Below are 17,110 nucleotides of genomic sequence, written 5' to 3'. Positions count from 1 at the left end.
TTTGTTCTTTCAATTAATCCAAGATTTCATTTAGAGCCTCAACCTTACTTCAATAACTATCTTCCAAAGTTTTTGTTTTCAAGGATTAGACAGGCCTTAAGTAAAGCTTGAATTTTTGTTTTATGAAAGTCATAATTACACTATCATCTCAAATGGCCTTTCTATGAGTTGTGGTATTTAAACCTGAGATACATAGAGAGAACACCATGTGATGAATGAAGGCAGAAGGAAATTAAGATACTTTCAAAGATAAGTTCTTCAATGTTTTACCATATTTGATAGCAGCTTTTTTATTGGTTACAAAACCTAAGCCCATATACAAAATTAGGAACACATTTAGATGCCTCTTTTGAAAGAATGTTTTAGTCTTTTTTAACCGAGTTAAAAAAAAATAAAAACAATGCAATTTTTCAACACTGTTTTGAAAACTTAAAAGTGCAGCAATATACTTAGTTTCCTTTACCTACGAAATTTTGCATTTCCATTTCCAAACTGATAAGGTCACAACAAATTGGATCAAGCCAATGCATACGTAAGTCTGCACTACTTGATGCTAATGTTCACTTATGTTAGTTTGCACTTAAAACACAAGAGGAAATAGGAATCGGCACAGTAGAGGCCCAATTTAATCTTAATGTGTGCAAAATTTAAAAGGTAACTGTCAGTAAGTATGGAGAGTCCAGAAGAAAGTAAACTGGAAGGGGTACAATTCACAATATTGAGAAGATTTGGACTTCAAGGGTTTCACCGAAGTTTGTGACCTTAATTAGCTTTGACTTTGTTATTCCTACTTTTAGTGAACACCACACAGTTTCAAAAATTTAGACTACTGAACAGGATGCAGTTACCATATGAAGCTTTAACTCAAAATTTGGATAAAGAAAAAAAGGCACAATGAACTTCAACTCAATTTTATGTGCACAAGAGTTGAAAAATCTGAGCCACCTTAAAGAGAAATTGATTCTAAAATTTATAAAACCTATAAATAATCAGAGGCCAAACCACTATATTAAAACAGATTCTCTAGCAAGTAAAAATCTTGCAGTTTAAACATACTCTTGTATCCACTTTAGATACAAGACAAAACTCACTCTTTAAAGTGGCTCCACCTTGGCAGATACATATATTTGTAATGAATGCACACCTGCTATGTGTTGTTTATCAGTGAAAACACCCCCGCTGATTCACAAAGCTCTGATGGCATCTGTCTCATCTTCATCACAGTAAATACACACCCCCCCCCCATCGGATAACTAAATTAGTTTAGATTTTCTATCCCTTCACATCAATTCATTGGGAAATTATACCCAGTAAACAATAGCAATAAAACCATTCCTGTGACAGCACAAATTATTCAGTTTAAAAAATTTCAAATTCTTTCATGAATAGCTGGGTCAGACAATTTACCAAAAGCAATGACTTTACACAGTAATACCAGATTTTGCAGAATTACTTAAAGATCACTGCAAATCAGGTTTATGTTAAATAACTGCAGATTATTCCTCTATGCAGATCCTTGTCTGAATCTTTTTATATGTGAATATGCTTTTAGAGTAGGATCTGAATGAACTTTCCAATAATCAACGAATGAAGTTTTATGATACTTCTAAATAGTTGTTGTTTTGTTGCCAACCACATTATCAAAAGCACTGGTTACTAAGAAAAAATATTTTAAGACTAAATTACAGTAAACATGAAAGCTCCACAGTTTAAACCCAATATAAATCAACCATACCCAATTATCAATTTAAAACGAAAAATATTAACTCCTGAAAGCTGAAAGCAAGATTTTCTTTTTTAATATCACCAATGGGTACTTTAGAATTTTGTGTTTTTGTTTTTATTTATTTTTTTCTTTATAGTCAGGGACTCTTGCTTTCAACTTAAACAGAAGTTCAAGTCCGTAACAGGTTGCAGCTCAGGTAAAATACCATGCACAGCATTTGATTACTTCAAAACAGCAGGAACACACAGGCTGAAGTGAGTGGTCAAATAGGGCTTGCTGTTCTCAAAAATTAGGTATAATGGCGAAAGCATTACCATCCATAGCTAAAGTTCTTCCTCCAACCCTGGCTTCTGAGGCAGATAATAAACACATCAATTACTGGTAGATGAAGTACAGTTTTTTAAAACTTATCTGTTTAATCAATAACCAAGTTTCTTTTTTTTAAGTTACTTTTTGTTTGTGTCAGTTCCACCAATGAAAATCATTTGGCTTGTACTTTAAAATCTATTCTTCCACATAAAGAGTATGAAAATATGTTTGTGGAGGACAATGATGGAGGCTCAGATCAGACTGCACCTCTTTAAAGTCTTCCAACATGTGTATGTGTCATACCAAAGTGTCTTGATCCATAGCGCACCATTTTCCAAAGGAATATCAAGTGGGCAGCTGACATGCCACCACTACAGAATATTCTAAACTGGAGACTGCGGTTGTCAGCGTGTGGCACCAGGGAACAGGGAAAAATAGGGTAGTTGAGATTGTTAAGGAGAATTCTAAAACAGTTTAGGAAATCATGCATATGCATTTACAGTCCATGTGGATAGTGACTTTTGGCAACTGCAAAGTGACTGAGACATGGCTTGCTTTAGAAGCATCAAAACAAAGAGGCATGTATGTTTTGGAGCCTTTTGTACTTGTTGTTCTTGTCATTTGGTAGCCATCTGGTGGTGCTTCATATTGAATGTGGGAAAGATGCTGCACTCAATTGAACTTAAAAATTAAATTCTTTTGTTTGAAGGTTGGCTGTTGGGTCAAAGTTGTAAGTACCTCCTTGTGTTGCTTCAGGAATGAGGCTAGGATCTTCATCAATCTATAATAAACAAGAAAAAGAATCTTTATTATGTTAAGATACTACACATTACAGTGTAAGTGGAATTGATTTACTTCTTAGGAGAGAATTCCATATGAATGTTTTTGTCACCTAAAAAATATTTTAAGTAAATCAACAATGTTATTAAGAAATCTAACAATTAAAAATCGAACACACATTTAAAAATTGCCCCATGCTTTAGTTCCTGTATCTGTAGATTTACTCTACCTATCTGAACATACATCATTTCTATAATTACCATTTCTTCCCATTTAACAAACCACAAAAGCAACAAGGTGACAGAAATACAGTATAAATTTAGTCATGGAAAACTCTTAGAAAACTTACTTTATGTATAGATTTTAATGTACACGTAGACATATCATACTTTAATACATACTTACATCATCACCAGAGAAATACTGATCTATGATTTCAAATGCTAATTTATATATGTCTTCATTTTCATGCTGCTGTAAAACTTCAATTTTCTCCAAACCTGATAAAAATAAAATAGTCAAAATAATTAGGTACATACTAATAAAAACTGTGCTCATTGTAATCATGGAAAATCCTGAAGAACTCAGAACACCCTCCCACCACCCTCCAAAGATGACAGTTCATCTAAAATACAGATAAAACCCTGAGCTGCTCTGGTTAGAGGGCCAGCACCCCACTAATTTCTTCCTCTTTAGAAGCCCTAGAGGTATCCTGGTCCCTGAGGCAGGCAGCTTAAAAAACACCTAAATACTCCATTTGACAGATGAGGAAGCTGTGGCACAGAGATGTAAAGGGATTTATTTCAGGTTACATGGCAAGTTAGTGACAGAACTAGAATCAAGATCTCTGCCACCGCCCTGCCCCAGGACTCCTTTAATATAAACATACTGTTGCATACAGTAATTTTTATCCTTCTCTTTGCTTTCCAAATGTTACTTAATGATTGATATAAATATAAGATAAAGCTTTAAATTTTGAAGTAAATTTCTTTTTTTTTTTTTTTTTGGCTGCATCATGGGGCATGTGGAACTTCCCCAATCAGGGATCGAACCCATGACCCCTGCAGTGGAAGCACAGTGTCTTAACCACTGGACCACCAGGGAAGTCCCTGAAATAATTTCTTAAAAAAAAAAAAAAATTTGAACAGGGTGCTTACGTCCTATAGCTACAGTGAATCTGGGAAATATTTTTTCAGAAAAGTAACTATAGAATGCCTTTATTTATATTCCCAATATATTTACTCCATGTATCATGTACATAAGTCTATTAAATCCTTAGTAATAAATATTCTTCCTTGAAATGTCTTTTTAGCTAAGTTATTTTGAAATAGTTTCAGTTTTTATATAGTAATATTCAAACCAGAAAAATGGGAAAATAGGTGTCAAAGCTAATGGATGTAGAGTACCTTATAAAATCATAAAATGCTAAGTAAATATGTATCCTAATTATAAGTATTTATCTCATAGACAGAAGCAACTATCTTGATAAAAAGCTGGAGTAACAAGCTCAAACTCTCTGGGTTAAGTTGTTCTGAACCAGACTACAATGTTCATTTCAAATTATTTAAAAAGTAAAACATCTTAAAACAAAATAAACAGTGAATTAACAGTAGTACAGTAAGAAAATCTGGCTTTTAATTATGCTCCTATCACTAACTACTTCCCTGACCATGGACAAAACTCCTTAACATCTCCAGAATATTTTCTTCTTGTTATTAAGAAAATACTTCCAGTCTGAACATTCTATGATGCTATCACATTTGTTTTCTCTTAAAAAAATAAACTCGGTAGTATAATCGAACAAATTAGTCAACAAAACGTATAAAATAAAACATGACATTAAGATAAGTTAATTTAAGATTTGAGCAATTTAGTACACATTGAACAGGCATCTTTAAAAACAGAATTTTAAAATATATGCTTCATATGTCATTACCAGAGAAAATAATGATATAGTATTTCAAATCACAGTTCTTTCTTATTAAACTTTCAAAGTAATTTCTGTAGTAATAACCCTAGCATGGAGTTCTAGCAATCATAAGACTGAAACAAAATATCTAGATGACTGTGAAATCACTGACCTTTTCCATAACCTATTCCAATATATGGAACAGTATTTCACAAAGTGAGGTCCACAGAATCACATGATAATAGGTATAACATGAAAACAAGTGTTTTACTGTCAAGGAGTTTGAGAAATGCCGAATTAAACAAAGCCTGTAAGTTTCTCTATTATAGTGTTTTTCAGAGCTTTTAATTTGCTCTTATGCAATGTGACTTCAGGAGGAGTATTTGTGTTTCCTGAAAAGCATTGTCAATCTCTAGGAATGTTATGGCGTGACTTTCACAACCAGTTGTTTTCTGGAACATCTTCTTGGACTACTAATATAGCAAACAAAGAACAGCAACATCCTCGGATGATGTTAATATTAATAGCAATATATTCTAAGTTTTCTTTCTAATTAGCTGTCTGTAAAGGAACTAATGTTTCAGAGTTCCAGTGCTCAACTATCTTTCTTTAATCAACCCTCTTACCTCCGCATTCTTCTATTATTTCAGCTATTGTGCTTGCTTCATCACCAGCCATTATCAGAATGTTTTTCAGACCATCTAGAACCACCTGAACAACTTGAGAATCTTTTACTGACAGTAAATTACAGAATGGTGGTATTACATTCTGCTGTACAAGGTACTCAACCTAGACAACAGAAGAGAAGAGATACTCTTATTTATATAATTATCTTTTCCCCCAAAAGAACACAGTACGGGGCTAATAAACAATCAACAACTCCTAAACCTAAGAGAGTAGTATGCTTTCCAGTATTAACAACTATTAACAGTTTTTTCCCAAACTCACTTGATCTTTTCTGCCACTTATCGTTAAGTTGCTAATTGCCCAAGCAGCTTCTTTTTGTGTTCCAAAGTCCCCCTGAAGGTTAAAAAAGAAATGTTAAAATGAATTTTTTGGTCAGTCTTGGTTATAATATATTAACAGACACGATGAACTCATAACAATGACTGACCTTGGCAAGTTGATGAATAATCATAGGGATTAATCCAGCATCTATTACAGCTTGAACTTGTTGCTGGTTGCCTGCTGTAATGTTGGAAAGGAACCACACTGCTTCCTATAATTGAACAAAATAAAGGGCAACTTTATTTGCAAAATTGTATCTTTAATGTGTTTATATTTTTATTTTAATGTAGTTTATATATACAGTAACAAGTCACCTCAGCTGCATTAAGGGAAACACACCTAAGAGTGATTAGGTTATATAGAATCTCCCATTTTTAAACATATAAGGAAACTTCTATCCATAATATCTGGACCCATTAACCTAGCATAACCTTCAATAATATAGATACCTAGGACTATACCGGAGGCACTATTTTAGACAATGGTGATACGGCGGTGAAAAAAACAGACAAAAGACTTTACTCGCGGACCTTGTATTTTTTGTGCATGAGCTCCCTCTAAAAGAGAGATGATAGAAATAAATAGAAGACGGACTTTCCTAATACTTTGTGTTAAAACTACTTCTAAGAAAGGTGAATTATTTTATTGTAAAAATATTTACTTGCAGGGACTTCCCTGGTGGTCCAGTGGTAAAGAATCTGCCTTCCAATGCAGGGGACGTGGGTCCGATCCCTGGTCTGGGAAGATCCCAAATGCCATGGGGCAGTAACTAAGCCCACACGCCACAACTACTGAGCTTGCGCGCCTCAACGAGAGAGCACGCGTGCCACAAAACTATAGAGCCCACATGCTCTGGAGTCCGCACGCCACAACTAGACAGAGAAAACCCGCACGCCACAACTAGAGAGAAGCCAGAGCGCCCCAACGGAAGATCCCGCATGCCTCAACAAAGATCTCACGTGCCACAACTAAGACCCAGTGCAGCCAAAAATATAAAGAAAATAAATAATTAAAAAAATTTTTACTTGCAAGATATATTTACAACTTAAGCTTCTAACTAGTCTAGGATGGTCTATATAACAAATTTTATTGTAACCTTAAATGATTTATGTCACGAACAAATAGGTTTATTATAAGTTTAGTGTCAAATGTGTATCTTCTTCCTCCTCTACAATGAAAAGATTGTAGGAGAGTACCCTGGTGGTCTAGTGATTAGGATTCAGTGCTTTCACTGCCGTGGCCTGGGTTCAATCCCTGGTCAGGAAACTCAGATTCCACATACCACAACTGGGACCCGGAGCAGACAAAATGAATGAATGAATGAATGAATGAATGAATAAATAAATATTAAAAAAGAATCCAACTGTCAAATTATAGTCATGCAACTATATAAATATAATTATGACAAAGAAGAAATCAGTTTTGTTAGTTTGAGGGATAGTGGCATTTCAGGCAGATAAAACTGTATTAAATTAAATGCAAATCAAAATCACGAGACCCCACTTCACAGTACTGGGTGGCTATAATAATAATTAAAAAAAGGAACTGGATCCCTTATAACATTGCTTGTATAACATTGCTTGTAGGAATGCTCCTATGGAAAAGAGCGTGGTGGTTCCTCAAAAACTTGAACATGCAATTACCCTATGACTTGACAATTCTACTCATAGATATATACCCAAAGGAACTAAAAGCAGGGACTCAAACCAATGTTCCTAGCAGCATTACTATTCATAGTAGCCAAAAGGTAGAAACAATCCAAGTATCCATCAACAAATGGACGAATAAACAAAATATGGTATATAGGCACAATGGAATATTTATTCAGCCATAAAAAGGAATGAAGTTTTGATACATGCTCCAACATGGATGAACCTTGAAAACATGCAATATGAAATAAGCCAGACATGAAGACTGAAGTACTTAAGCACATATTTATCAGTAAGATTGTATCTTAAGCTTAAAATCTTTTTTAAAAAAAAACCAATTTTAATGATCCTTTAATTTAGGCACTGCAGTTTTTCGTTCAATCTCATTTCATAGGGAGATTAAACTATGATCTATTTGTTTATAAAACACATCAGCAAAAAAAAAAAAAAAATACCGGCCACCCAATGGAAAATTTCATATGTACTCTCACCTAGTGGCTACTAATTTGCTACTGCTCAATCTACTGAAATAAAAACATTGGTTAATATACAAATAATTTTATTCTGTGATGATCATGACAGCACTTAATAGCAAGCAATTAACAAATGAAACAAAATAACTGCAGAGGTGATTTGAAATAATTCTCATCTTTAACTAGAGTGGTTTTGAAGAGAATCACAAGCAAACAGGAATAGAAACAGAAACAAGAAGGCAGTCAAAACTGAGATATACAAAAAGAAAGAAATGCACTTACAAGGCTGTTATACGCCTTACCTTATTTATCTTCTCTTTTGGGTGTGATAAGAGATTTGGGAAGTGTGACAGGACATCGCAGTTGAGAACAACCTGGGTCTGCTCGTCGGTACCTGTCACTATGTTGCCAACCGCTCTGAGTGCTGCTGTCTGGGGTGGGGATAAAATGTTTTCTATAAATTTGTTTATGATGAAACTGATAATATGCTTTTTATAATCCTGAGAAAATGTAAAAATGCGAAGGGTGAATGATTAAAATTTACTGCACTCTTACACAAATCATTTCACTGAACTGGAAAGTAGTTTTGAACTTTAAACAATAGTTTTATGAAAACTGGAACTATACAGAAAAATTGTGTGGAAAATAGTTGGAAAAATATTAAAATAAAAATTATAAAGGTCCTTCTTTAACAGCTATTTTTACCTATTAGTAAATTGGTACCACAGATTTTAATAAAGGCCTCTAACGGGCACACATTTGTATCTAGAAAGTCACTTTGGCAGAAGTGGGATGAATAGATCTATCAGCCATGTACCCCTAACTAGAGTGAGGAGAAACGAGAGGGAGAGGAGAAAATGCAGTTTGGAAGCTTTTGCAATTATCCAGAGGAAAGAAAATAAATCTTGAACTAAATCAGTGGCTCTAGATACAAGGAGAAAACAGATTTGAAAGCTATATAATAAGGATTGACAGGGTTTTGTAATGGAAGGGAGACTAGAGGAGGAATATCAAGGTTTCTAGCTTGGACTATGCTGTCCACTGAAAGGGGATATAGAAAGAGGAACAGGTTTGTGGGAGAAGATGGTATGTTCACTTCTGTCTGGTTGAAATGACAATGGAGTTCTTAGAGGATATGTCTAAGGACGCAAGGACAATTGGCTACATGAGTCTGCAACTCAGCAAAGAATCCGGTTGAGATGAAGATTTAGAAATCAACAAAAGCAGATTCAGTAAAATAGCACAAGAAATACTGAAGAAATGTGCATATAGACAGAACTGAAGCCTGGTTGTACAAGTTAACTGGTTATAGCAAATACAAACTTTACACAAGTAAGAAAAGATGTTTAAGTACTTACTTGAACTTTCACTTCCTGGTGGCTCAGAAGGGGCACAAGAAATGGCACAACCCCTGAATCAATAACCATCTGTATCTGCTCATTACCTCCATCTGTCAGGTATGACAGTGCCCAAACAGTATCCACAAGAATCTTCAGGAAATAAAAAAGAATTACCATTTAATGTATTTGTTTGAATGTTTGAGATACATAATACACTTATGGAATGGTGACACAAAAATTAACTGAATTTTTTTAGCTTGGTAGCAAAAGTATCTGCTAAGCTGATACATCTACTACGTAGTAGATAAAACTCTCTCAATGGCTACCTCAGGCCACTCTTCACAAAAGTGAGACAAAGAAGTCCGGGACAACTTCTACCCCAACTTCCATATCTATCTATTAGGTAGATAAATTTAAAAATAGGCAGAAAAGTAATTCTCCCTGCCCCCACAAACTAAATACCCAATAATCACAAGGAAACACTTTATACATAGAATGAGACCAATATATCACGCTGCTTCCAGTTTAGAAGAGCCCAAAGAGATCATTTATCCATATTAGTAGTTTTTAAACATGTTTAGCAACGTAATTTTTCAGACTATTAAAGTAAACATAAAAGAAATGACTTGGCATTTTAACTTTGGGGAAAAAAATAATTATTTGTAAATCTCTTGAAAAATGTCCCAATTGAAGAGCATACAGTATCAACCTTGCCTTACACCCATCTAATTTTGCAAATAATAAAAAAACAAAAATCAGGCTCAGGTTTGTTGACTCATTCAAAGTCAAAGAGCTTATATGTAGTTTTCCTTGGTGTCTTCACAGAGGAATGTAAGCACAGGCCTGATCTCATGTGAAATCCAGAGATGTTTCCTATTAGAATATTCAAATTAAAGACATTTGTTGCTCTAAAATAACAGCAGCCACCTGAATTCAAATCTCTCCATGTAACCTTCAGAAAAGTATATGGATTAACAAGAGCAAATAAAACCACACATAGCCTGCACCTTCAACATTACTAGGAGTCTGAGAATGCTACAAATTTCAAATTACCTGTAAGAAGAGAAAAAACTAAATTCTACCTTTTGTCTGGACCTCCTGCCCTAAGGCTATGTGAGACTTCAGAGAAGAGCAGTGAAGAGCTTAAAGGTAACATATCCTAGTAAAACGACTCCACTTTAGTGGGGCAGAGACCATGTGGCTCAAAAAGCCTACAAGATTTACTGTCTTCTAAAGAAAAATCTGCTGACACCTTTACCAGAGGATGAGCTTCATTCAACTAAGAGATAACCGAAGAAATATTTCACTGTAGATCAAAAACTAACACAAATGTGAGGGTAAGAGTGGAAGAATAATTTAAATGTTATATGTTCCAGAAAAATTGAAATATTGCACTTGACAAATGGGAGGACAGAAGGTATGCCTGAGAACTCCATCCATGTACCATCCTACCCCCACAAGGAAAGCCTCCTTGCTGGAAGGTGTCTACAGATGCTGTGTGTGTGAGTGAAGCTTGTCTACTACCAAGTCTGGCAGTAACAGGTAGCAAGATTTAAACAGAAATCAGAGTCTCATAACATAACACTCAAAATGCAGGCTACAGCTGAAAATAACTCATAATATCAAGAACCAGGATCACCTCAACTGAGAAACGAAAAGAAAGTCAACAGATGCCAACACTGAGATGACGCAGATATTGGAATTATCTGACAGGATTTTAAAGTAACTGTCATTAAAATACTTCAGCACACAATTATGAACACATTTGAAACAAATGAAATATAGTAAGTCTCAGCAAAGAAATAGGAAAAATAAAGAAGAACCAAATGGATTTTAAAACTAATAAACTCAGTAACCAAAATTTAAAACTCACTGGAAGGACTCAATAGTAGAAGGGAAAGAAAAAACAAAATCAACTAACTCAAAGACAGATCAATACAAATCATCCAATTGGGTGAGAAAAAAAAAGACTGCAAAGAATGAACAGAGCTTTAGGGAATTGTAGGATGATAACAAAAGATATAATAACATTTATGTCAGTAGAGTCCCAGAAAGAGAGGTGAAGCTGAAAAAAATATCTGAAGAAATAATGATGGAAAACTTCCCAAAATGGGCAAAAGACACAAACCTAGATTCAAAAATGGGAGAATGAGGTGAGAGAAAAGAGAAAATAGAAATAAGCTCATCACTTGCTGTATGGGTAAAGACAGGAGTCAAAAAATACCATTTAAACCTATCAAACCAGACAATAAAAAAACAAAAGGCATTATAAAAGGTATAAGTATAAAGGTAACATTAGAACAAAAACAAACATTCCTAAATACCAAAAGAAATTTTTAAAAGAGAGAAGAAAGAACACTAAGTAGAAAATAAAACACACAGAAATTATAACACAAAATAACAGGACAGAATTGAAACCAAACATATCAAACAATATGAAACAGGCTTAACTCACCTGTAACAATAAAAAGATTTTCAAATTGGCTCCTAAAACAAAACCCAATTCTATGTTGTACACAAGAGACACACCTAAAACAGTCATTTAAAAAGGCTAAAAGTAAAAGGACAAGCAAAGGTACACCAAGTAAATGATAACAAAGCAGAGACTACAATCCTGTTAGCAGACCAGTAGAATTCATTCTACAAAGTATTACAAAGAATAAAGAAGGCTACTTTGTAAAGCTATATCTCACAATTTATAATGAATATGTAACTGTTAAAAACATCTATTCACCAAGTAACCCTGTAAATACCACTACAAAGGAGAAAATAAAAAGATGCAAGAAAAAAATAAAAATATACTGAAAAAAGATTTTTCATACACTGTTGTCAGTATGAGAAGTCAAGTAGATAAAAAGTGAGGATACAGATTTTATAAATATACATCGAAATTTAAACCTGGTAACAGATAATAAACTTGCAAATGGAGCACAAAAATATTATTAGGTCCAAAGAAAACATCAATTACATAAAGCAGAAATATTATAAAACTATTACAAGGCAATAAAATTAGGTATTAATAAATACCAAAATACCACATGGAAATTTAAGAGCCTTATATTAAACAACTCTTGGATTAAAAAAAAAAAAAAAAAACAGAAAAAAAATTTCTAGAAAATTATAATGAAAACACCACATATCAGAATCTATGGGATTTACCTAAAGCAGTGTTCAAAGGCAAGTTCATAGCCTTAAAAATGTATACAACAGAACTTAAAAGAATGAAAATAGATCACAAATAAAAAGCTAGAGAAAGAACAGAGCAGGGACTTCCCTGGTGGCACAGTGCAGGGGACACGGGTTCAAGCCCTGGGCCGGAAAGATCCCACATGCCACAGAACAACTAAGCCCGTGCGCCACAACGACTGAGACTGAGCCCTAGAGCCCCCGAGCCACAGCTACTGAGCCTGCAAGCCACAACTACTGAGGCCCGTGTGCCTAGAGACCGTGCTCCACAAGAGAATTCACTGCAATGAGAAGCCCACGCACCACAAGGAAGAGTAGCCCCCCTCACTGCAACTAGAGAAAGCCCATGCGCAGCAATGAAGACCCAACGCAGCCAAAAATAAATAAATTAAAAAAAAAGAACAGAGCAAACCAAAAGAAAGCAAAAAGAAACAGTAAGTACAAAAGTAGAAAGCAATGAAGTAAAGAACAGAAAAACCACAGATCTAATTAAAAATCAGAATCCTAGTTCTTTGAAAAAATTGAAAAAAAGTCCTAGTTAACTTAATTAGAGAAGTGGTAGGAGGAGCACAAATGTACAAAATAAGAAATAATGAAGAAAATAACTCTTGAAACAGTAAATTAAAACAAAAAAATCATAAAGAGATTACTTTGCATACTTAAATGCAAGCAAAATTGAAAACCTAGATGAAATGAATAATTTCCTAGGACAGTAGTTTACAAAAAACTAACCTCACTAGAAATTGAGAGCTTAAACAAGCCAATTTCAATAGCAAAAATAGAGAAAATTATCAGGGAACTAATCACACAAGTATCAAGACCCAAAAGGTTTCAAGAGGGAAACTACCAAATCTTCAAAGATCAGATAGACCTCAGGCTATATAAATTGTTCCAGAGCATAGAAAACGAATGAAGCATAATGTTAATACCTAAACTTTTAAAATGCAATAAAAATACAATATTAATACCGAATAAAGATAGCATAAAAAAACTGTACACCAGTATCTCTTATGTGAATAGAGATGTAAAAATTCTGAATAAAATATTAGTGAAAAGGATCCCATACTACATTAAGAAAATAATATATGATAATCAAGTGAGATTTCTCAAGGAATGCAAGGATGTTTCAATTTTAGGAATATCAATGTATGTCATATTAATAGACTTACGGAGAAAATCATATAATCCTCTCCATAGACACTGAAAAATTCCAACACGCATTCTTGATGTCAACACTCAAAATGGGATTTTACGGATATTTCCTTAACATAATAAAACATCTATAGGGCTTCCCTGGTGGCGCAGTGGTTGAGAGTTTGCCTGCCAATGCAGGGGACGCGGGTTCATGCCCCGGTCCAGGAGGATCCCACATGCCGCAGAGCGGCTGGGCCCGTGAGCCATGGCCACTGGGCCTGCGCGTCCGGAGCCTGTGCTCCGAAGCGCAAGAGGCCACAGCAGTGAGAGGCCCGCGAACCGCAAAAAACAAAAACAAAAACAAACCATCTATAACTCAGGAAAAAAATCTAGATTCAACAAAAGGAATGACTGATAAATCTGATTACATAAAAAGGAGAAAACTGCATGGCAAAATATATCAAAGCCAAGGACAAATTAGGAAAATATTTGACTATATATATATATATATATCATAAATAAAGAGTTAATGTCCTTAATACACAAAGAGCTCTTAAAAGCCAAGGAAAAGAGATCAAAAATCTGATGGAAAATGAGCAATAAAGATGAACAGCCTGTTTGCAAAGATGTAAAAATGGTCCTTCAACATATGAAATCAAGGTCAACTTCACTCACAACAAGTGAAACACATACTAAAAATGAGATACAGGGCTTCCCTGGTGGCGCAGTGGTTGAGAGTCCGCCTGCCGATGCAGGGGACACGGGTTTGTGCCCCGGTCCGGGAAGATCCCACATGCCGTGGAGCGGCTGGGCCCGTGAGCCATGGCCGCTGAGCCTGCACATCCGGAGCCTGTGCTCCGCAACGGGAGAGGCCACAACAGTGAGAGAGGCCCACGTACCGCAAAAAAAAAAGAGATACAGTTTCTCATAGAGTGGCAAAAATTTTTAAATGACAACACATGGACAAGGCCATGAAGAAAGTCACTTTTGTATGTTGCTGCTGGGAATGCAAATGGCACAGCCCCTAAGGCAGGGAATTTGGCAGTGTATAACAAAAATTATAATGCATTCACTCTTTGACCTAGCAATCTGCTTCTAGGAATTTACCCTGAAATATTATCTCCAGTAATATGAAAACACACAGGATTACTGCCCGCTACATTATTCATATTTGCAAAATTCAAGAAATGGTCTAAATGCCTACCCAAAATAGTGTGTTTGAATAAACCATAGCCACAAAATGGAATACTGTGCAGAACAATACTTGGTTGCCTTGGCCTGTGATGTTTTAGGAAGCTGCTAAATGAAAGGTAACATTTTTCCATTATAGCTCCCTACTATTAGCAGAAAACCATTCTTTTCTAATATACAGTAGCCTAGAAAAATGAAATATTTAAGATTTCTAAGCTCAGATCAATTAATGGTTTTTGGTTAGATCTTCATGACACCACCTCAAAGGCTGGTGGGGGAAAGTAAGCTATAGCTAGGTCTCAGGCCCCCTGAAGCTGTAAAGACTCTTCTAGTCTCTCTTTAATTTTGTTTTATAATATATTGGGCCTTCACCGAAAATCTCGTTTTAAAAATGCTTTAAAACTTTGAAATTCACAGCACAAGATTATCAGGCTATTCTAGTTTTTTCTATTTTCATCAGTTTGCTTTCTTCATCTCCATAATCAGGCTAACAGCTGCTCAATGTCTCTGACATTTGTAATTTTACCTTTTGCTGCCTTTTCCCATCTGAGCTGCTTCTGCTATTTTACACCTCCTCCAATATTCTTTTTTCTTGGTTTTTCCCTTTTTCTGGATTTCTATGGTAAAATGCCTGGCTTTTACAGTCACTAATAGTCAATGAGTGTACTCTTTTCCTTCCAGCTAATAGTCAGATTAATCATGTGCCAATGAAGTCTTTGGCAATCCTGAGCTACTTTATTTTTCACTATGTCTGTTTTTCTGGGCTAGAAACATTTAAAATTTTTTACTTCAGCAATATTTCATGTACTTGAAGACTGCTAGAAAGCTGATCTCTAGACACACAGTATGAGACACATATATACACGGAAAAGACAGGCAACTCAAAGGGTCAATGTATTGAACAAACTTCTTGAAAACTGGTATCTTATGAACCAAAGGAAAATCTCTAGCAATCCGAAGTCTCCAAAGAATAATATACTCAGCTCAAAGAGCTTTACCAATTTTTACCACCTCCAGTAAATATGCTAACAAATAATGTCCTGTTAGGCAGGCACCCTTACCAAAAACTGCTATTAACATGTACACCATTTCCTAGTAGGTGTCTGTAGAATGTCTATGGAATGTTAACATCACACATGCTTTAGAGACAACTAGAGCTGAATCAAGTTAAAACTGTATACTTATCCTTATATGCAGTAAAGGGTAACTGAGTAAAGCTCAGGGTGCTCAAATCCTATACATTCCAAAGAAAGGACTGGTCCTTGATCAGCTTCTTCAAGATAACCTCTGAGCCCTGGGATTATCCTGCTTAATAACATTGCATTCCTGAGACCCTGGGCCACACTGTATCAGTCTGACTCCTGGGAGGGGATAGAGACTGAGTAGTTAAGGTCAGTCAGCCTATGTGACTGACTCCCCAGAAAAAACCCTGGACACATCAAAGTTCAGGAGCTTCCTGGTTGGTAATACTTGATATGTGTCGCCACACATGGTTGATGGGAGAATAAAGCATTGTCCTTACCAATCTACTGGGAAAGGACAACTGGAAACTTGCACCTGGGTCCTCCTAAACTCTGCCCTATGTACCTTTAGCCTTTGTTGATTTTAATCTTGTGAAATGGTAAGAAATGTACTAGTCTCTGCCCCCAGTTTCTAGCACAGGGCTCTAAAACCTTATAAATTCCTAAGTGATAAGAACATTAAGAGCATCTCTTGTTCCAATATCTGGTCTTTGACCCCATCCTTGACACCCCTGTAATGTCCTAAGCAATATGAGCACTAGGAGCATCTCTTGCTCTAATGAGGTAACTCTGGACGGCCTCCTGGAGGGCTCCTGGATGAAGGCTGGTCACCGGAAAGACCGAGTCATGACTAGAAGCCTGGAAATTTCAGCCCTGCTCCTCACTCTCCAGAGAGTGGAGAGGGGCTAGAAGCAGAGTTAACAACTGATCATGCCTACCTTTGGAAACCTCCATAAAATCCCAACAGTAGGGGGTTTGAAAAGCTTCCTGGCTGGCGAACACACCCACACCAGGAGGCTGACATACCCCAACTTCACGGGGATAGGACCCTCCCAGATCCCGCCCTATGTATCTCTTCATCTGGCTGTTCATCTGTATCTTTTATCATATCCTTTAACGAACTAGTAAATGTAACTGTTTCCCTGAGTTCTTCGAGCTGCTCTAGCAAATTAATAGAACCCAAGGAGGGGGTCTTTGAAACCTCTAATCTATAGCTGGGTGGTCAGAAGCACAGGGCTTGTGACTTTGTGACTGGCATCTGAAGTGTGCCTGTGGGCTGGGGGAAGAGGTGGCCATCACATGGGACTGAGTCCTTAACCTGTGGGATCTGACACTATTTCTGGGTAGTGTTGGAACTGAATTAAATTGTAGGACACCTAGTGG

The 17,110-nt window shown here is 35.9% G+C and overlaps 1 protein-coding gene across 2 annotated transcripts in view; it reads right to left on the bottom strand.

Moving 5' to 3' along the window:
- Nucleotides 1-2,122: 2,122 nt before the first annotated feature.
- The window catches only part of KPNA3 (karyopherin subunit alpha 3), an 87,463-nt gene continuing 72,475 nt past the window's right edge, over nucleotides 2,123-17,110 (bottom strand). For both annotated transcript variants that reach the window (XM_060128928.1, XM_060128929.1), the window contains 7 exons: nucleotides 9,213-9,344; nucleotides 8,157-8,285; nucleotides 5,839-5,943; nucleotides 5,673-5,744; nucleotides 5,351-5,513; nucleotides 3,221-3,315; nucleotides 2,123-2,816 (listed from right to left, as the gene is read on the bottom strand). In XM_060128928.1, the coding sequence (XP_059984911.1) occupies nucleotides 2,718-2,816; nucleotides 3,221-3,315; nucleotides 5,351-5,513; nucleotides 5,673-5,744; nucleotides 5,839-5,943; nucleotides 8,157-8,285; nucleotides 9,213-9,344 (795 nt within the window). In that variant the 3' untranslated portion in view covers nucleotides 2,123-2,717. The remainder of the gene's footprint in view (nucleotides 2,817-3,220; nucleotides 3,316-5,350; nucleotides 5,514-5,672; nucleotides 5,745-5,838; nucleotides 5,944-8,156; nucleotides 8,286-9,212; nucleotides 9,345-17,110) is intronic.

The sequence above is a fragment of the Lagenorhynchus albirostris genome, chromosome 18 (assembly GCF_949774975.1).
Source record: "Lagenorhynchus albirostris chromosome 18, mLagAlb1.1, whole genome shotgun sequence".
Classification (NCBI taxonomy): Eukaryota; Metazoa; Chordata; class Mammalia; order Artiodactyla; family Delphinidae; genus Lagenorhynchus; species Lagenorhynchus albirostris.
Note: the sequence above shows the minus strand (reverse complement) of the source record. Positions and strands in the feature narration are given on the sequence as shown.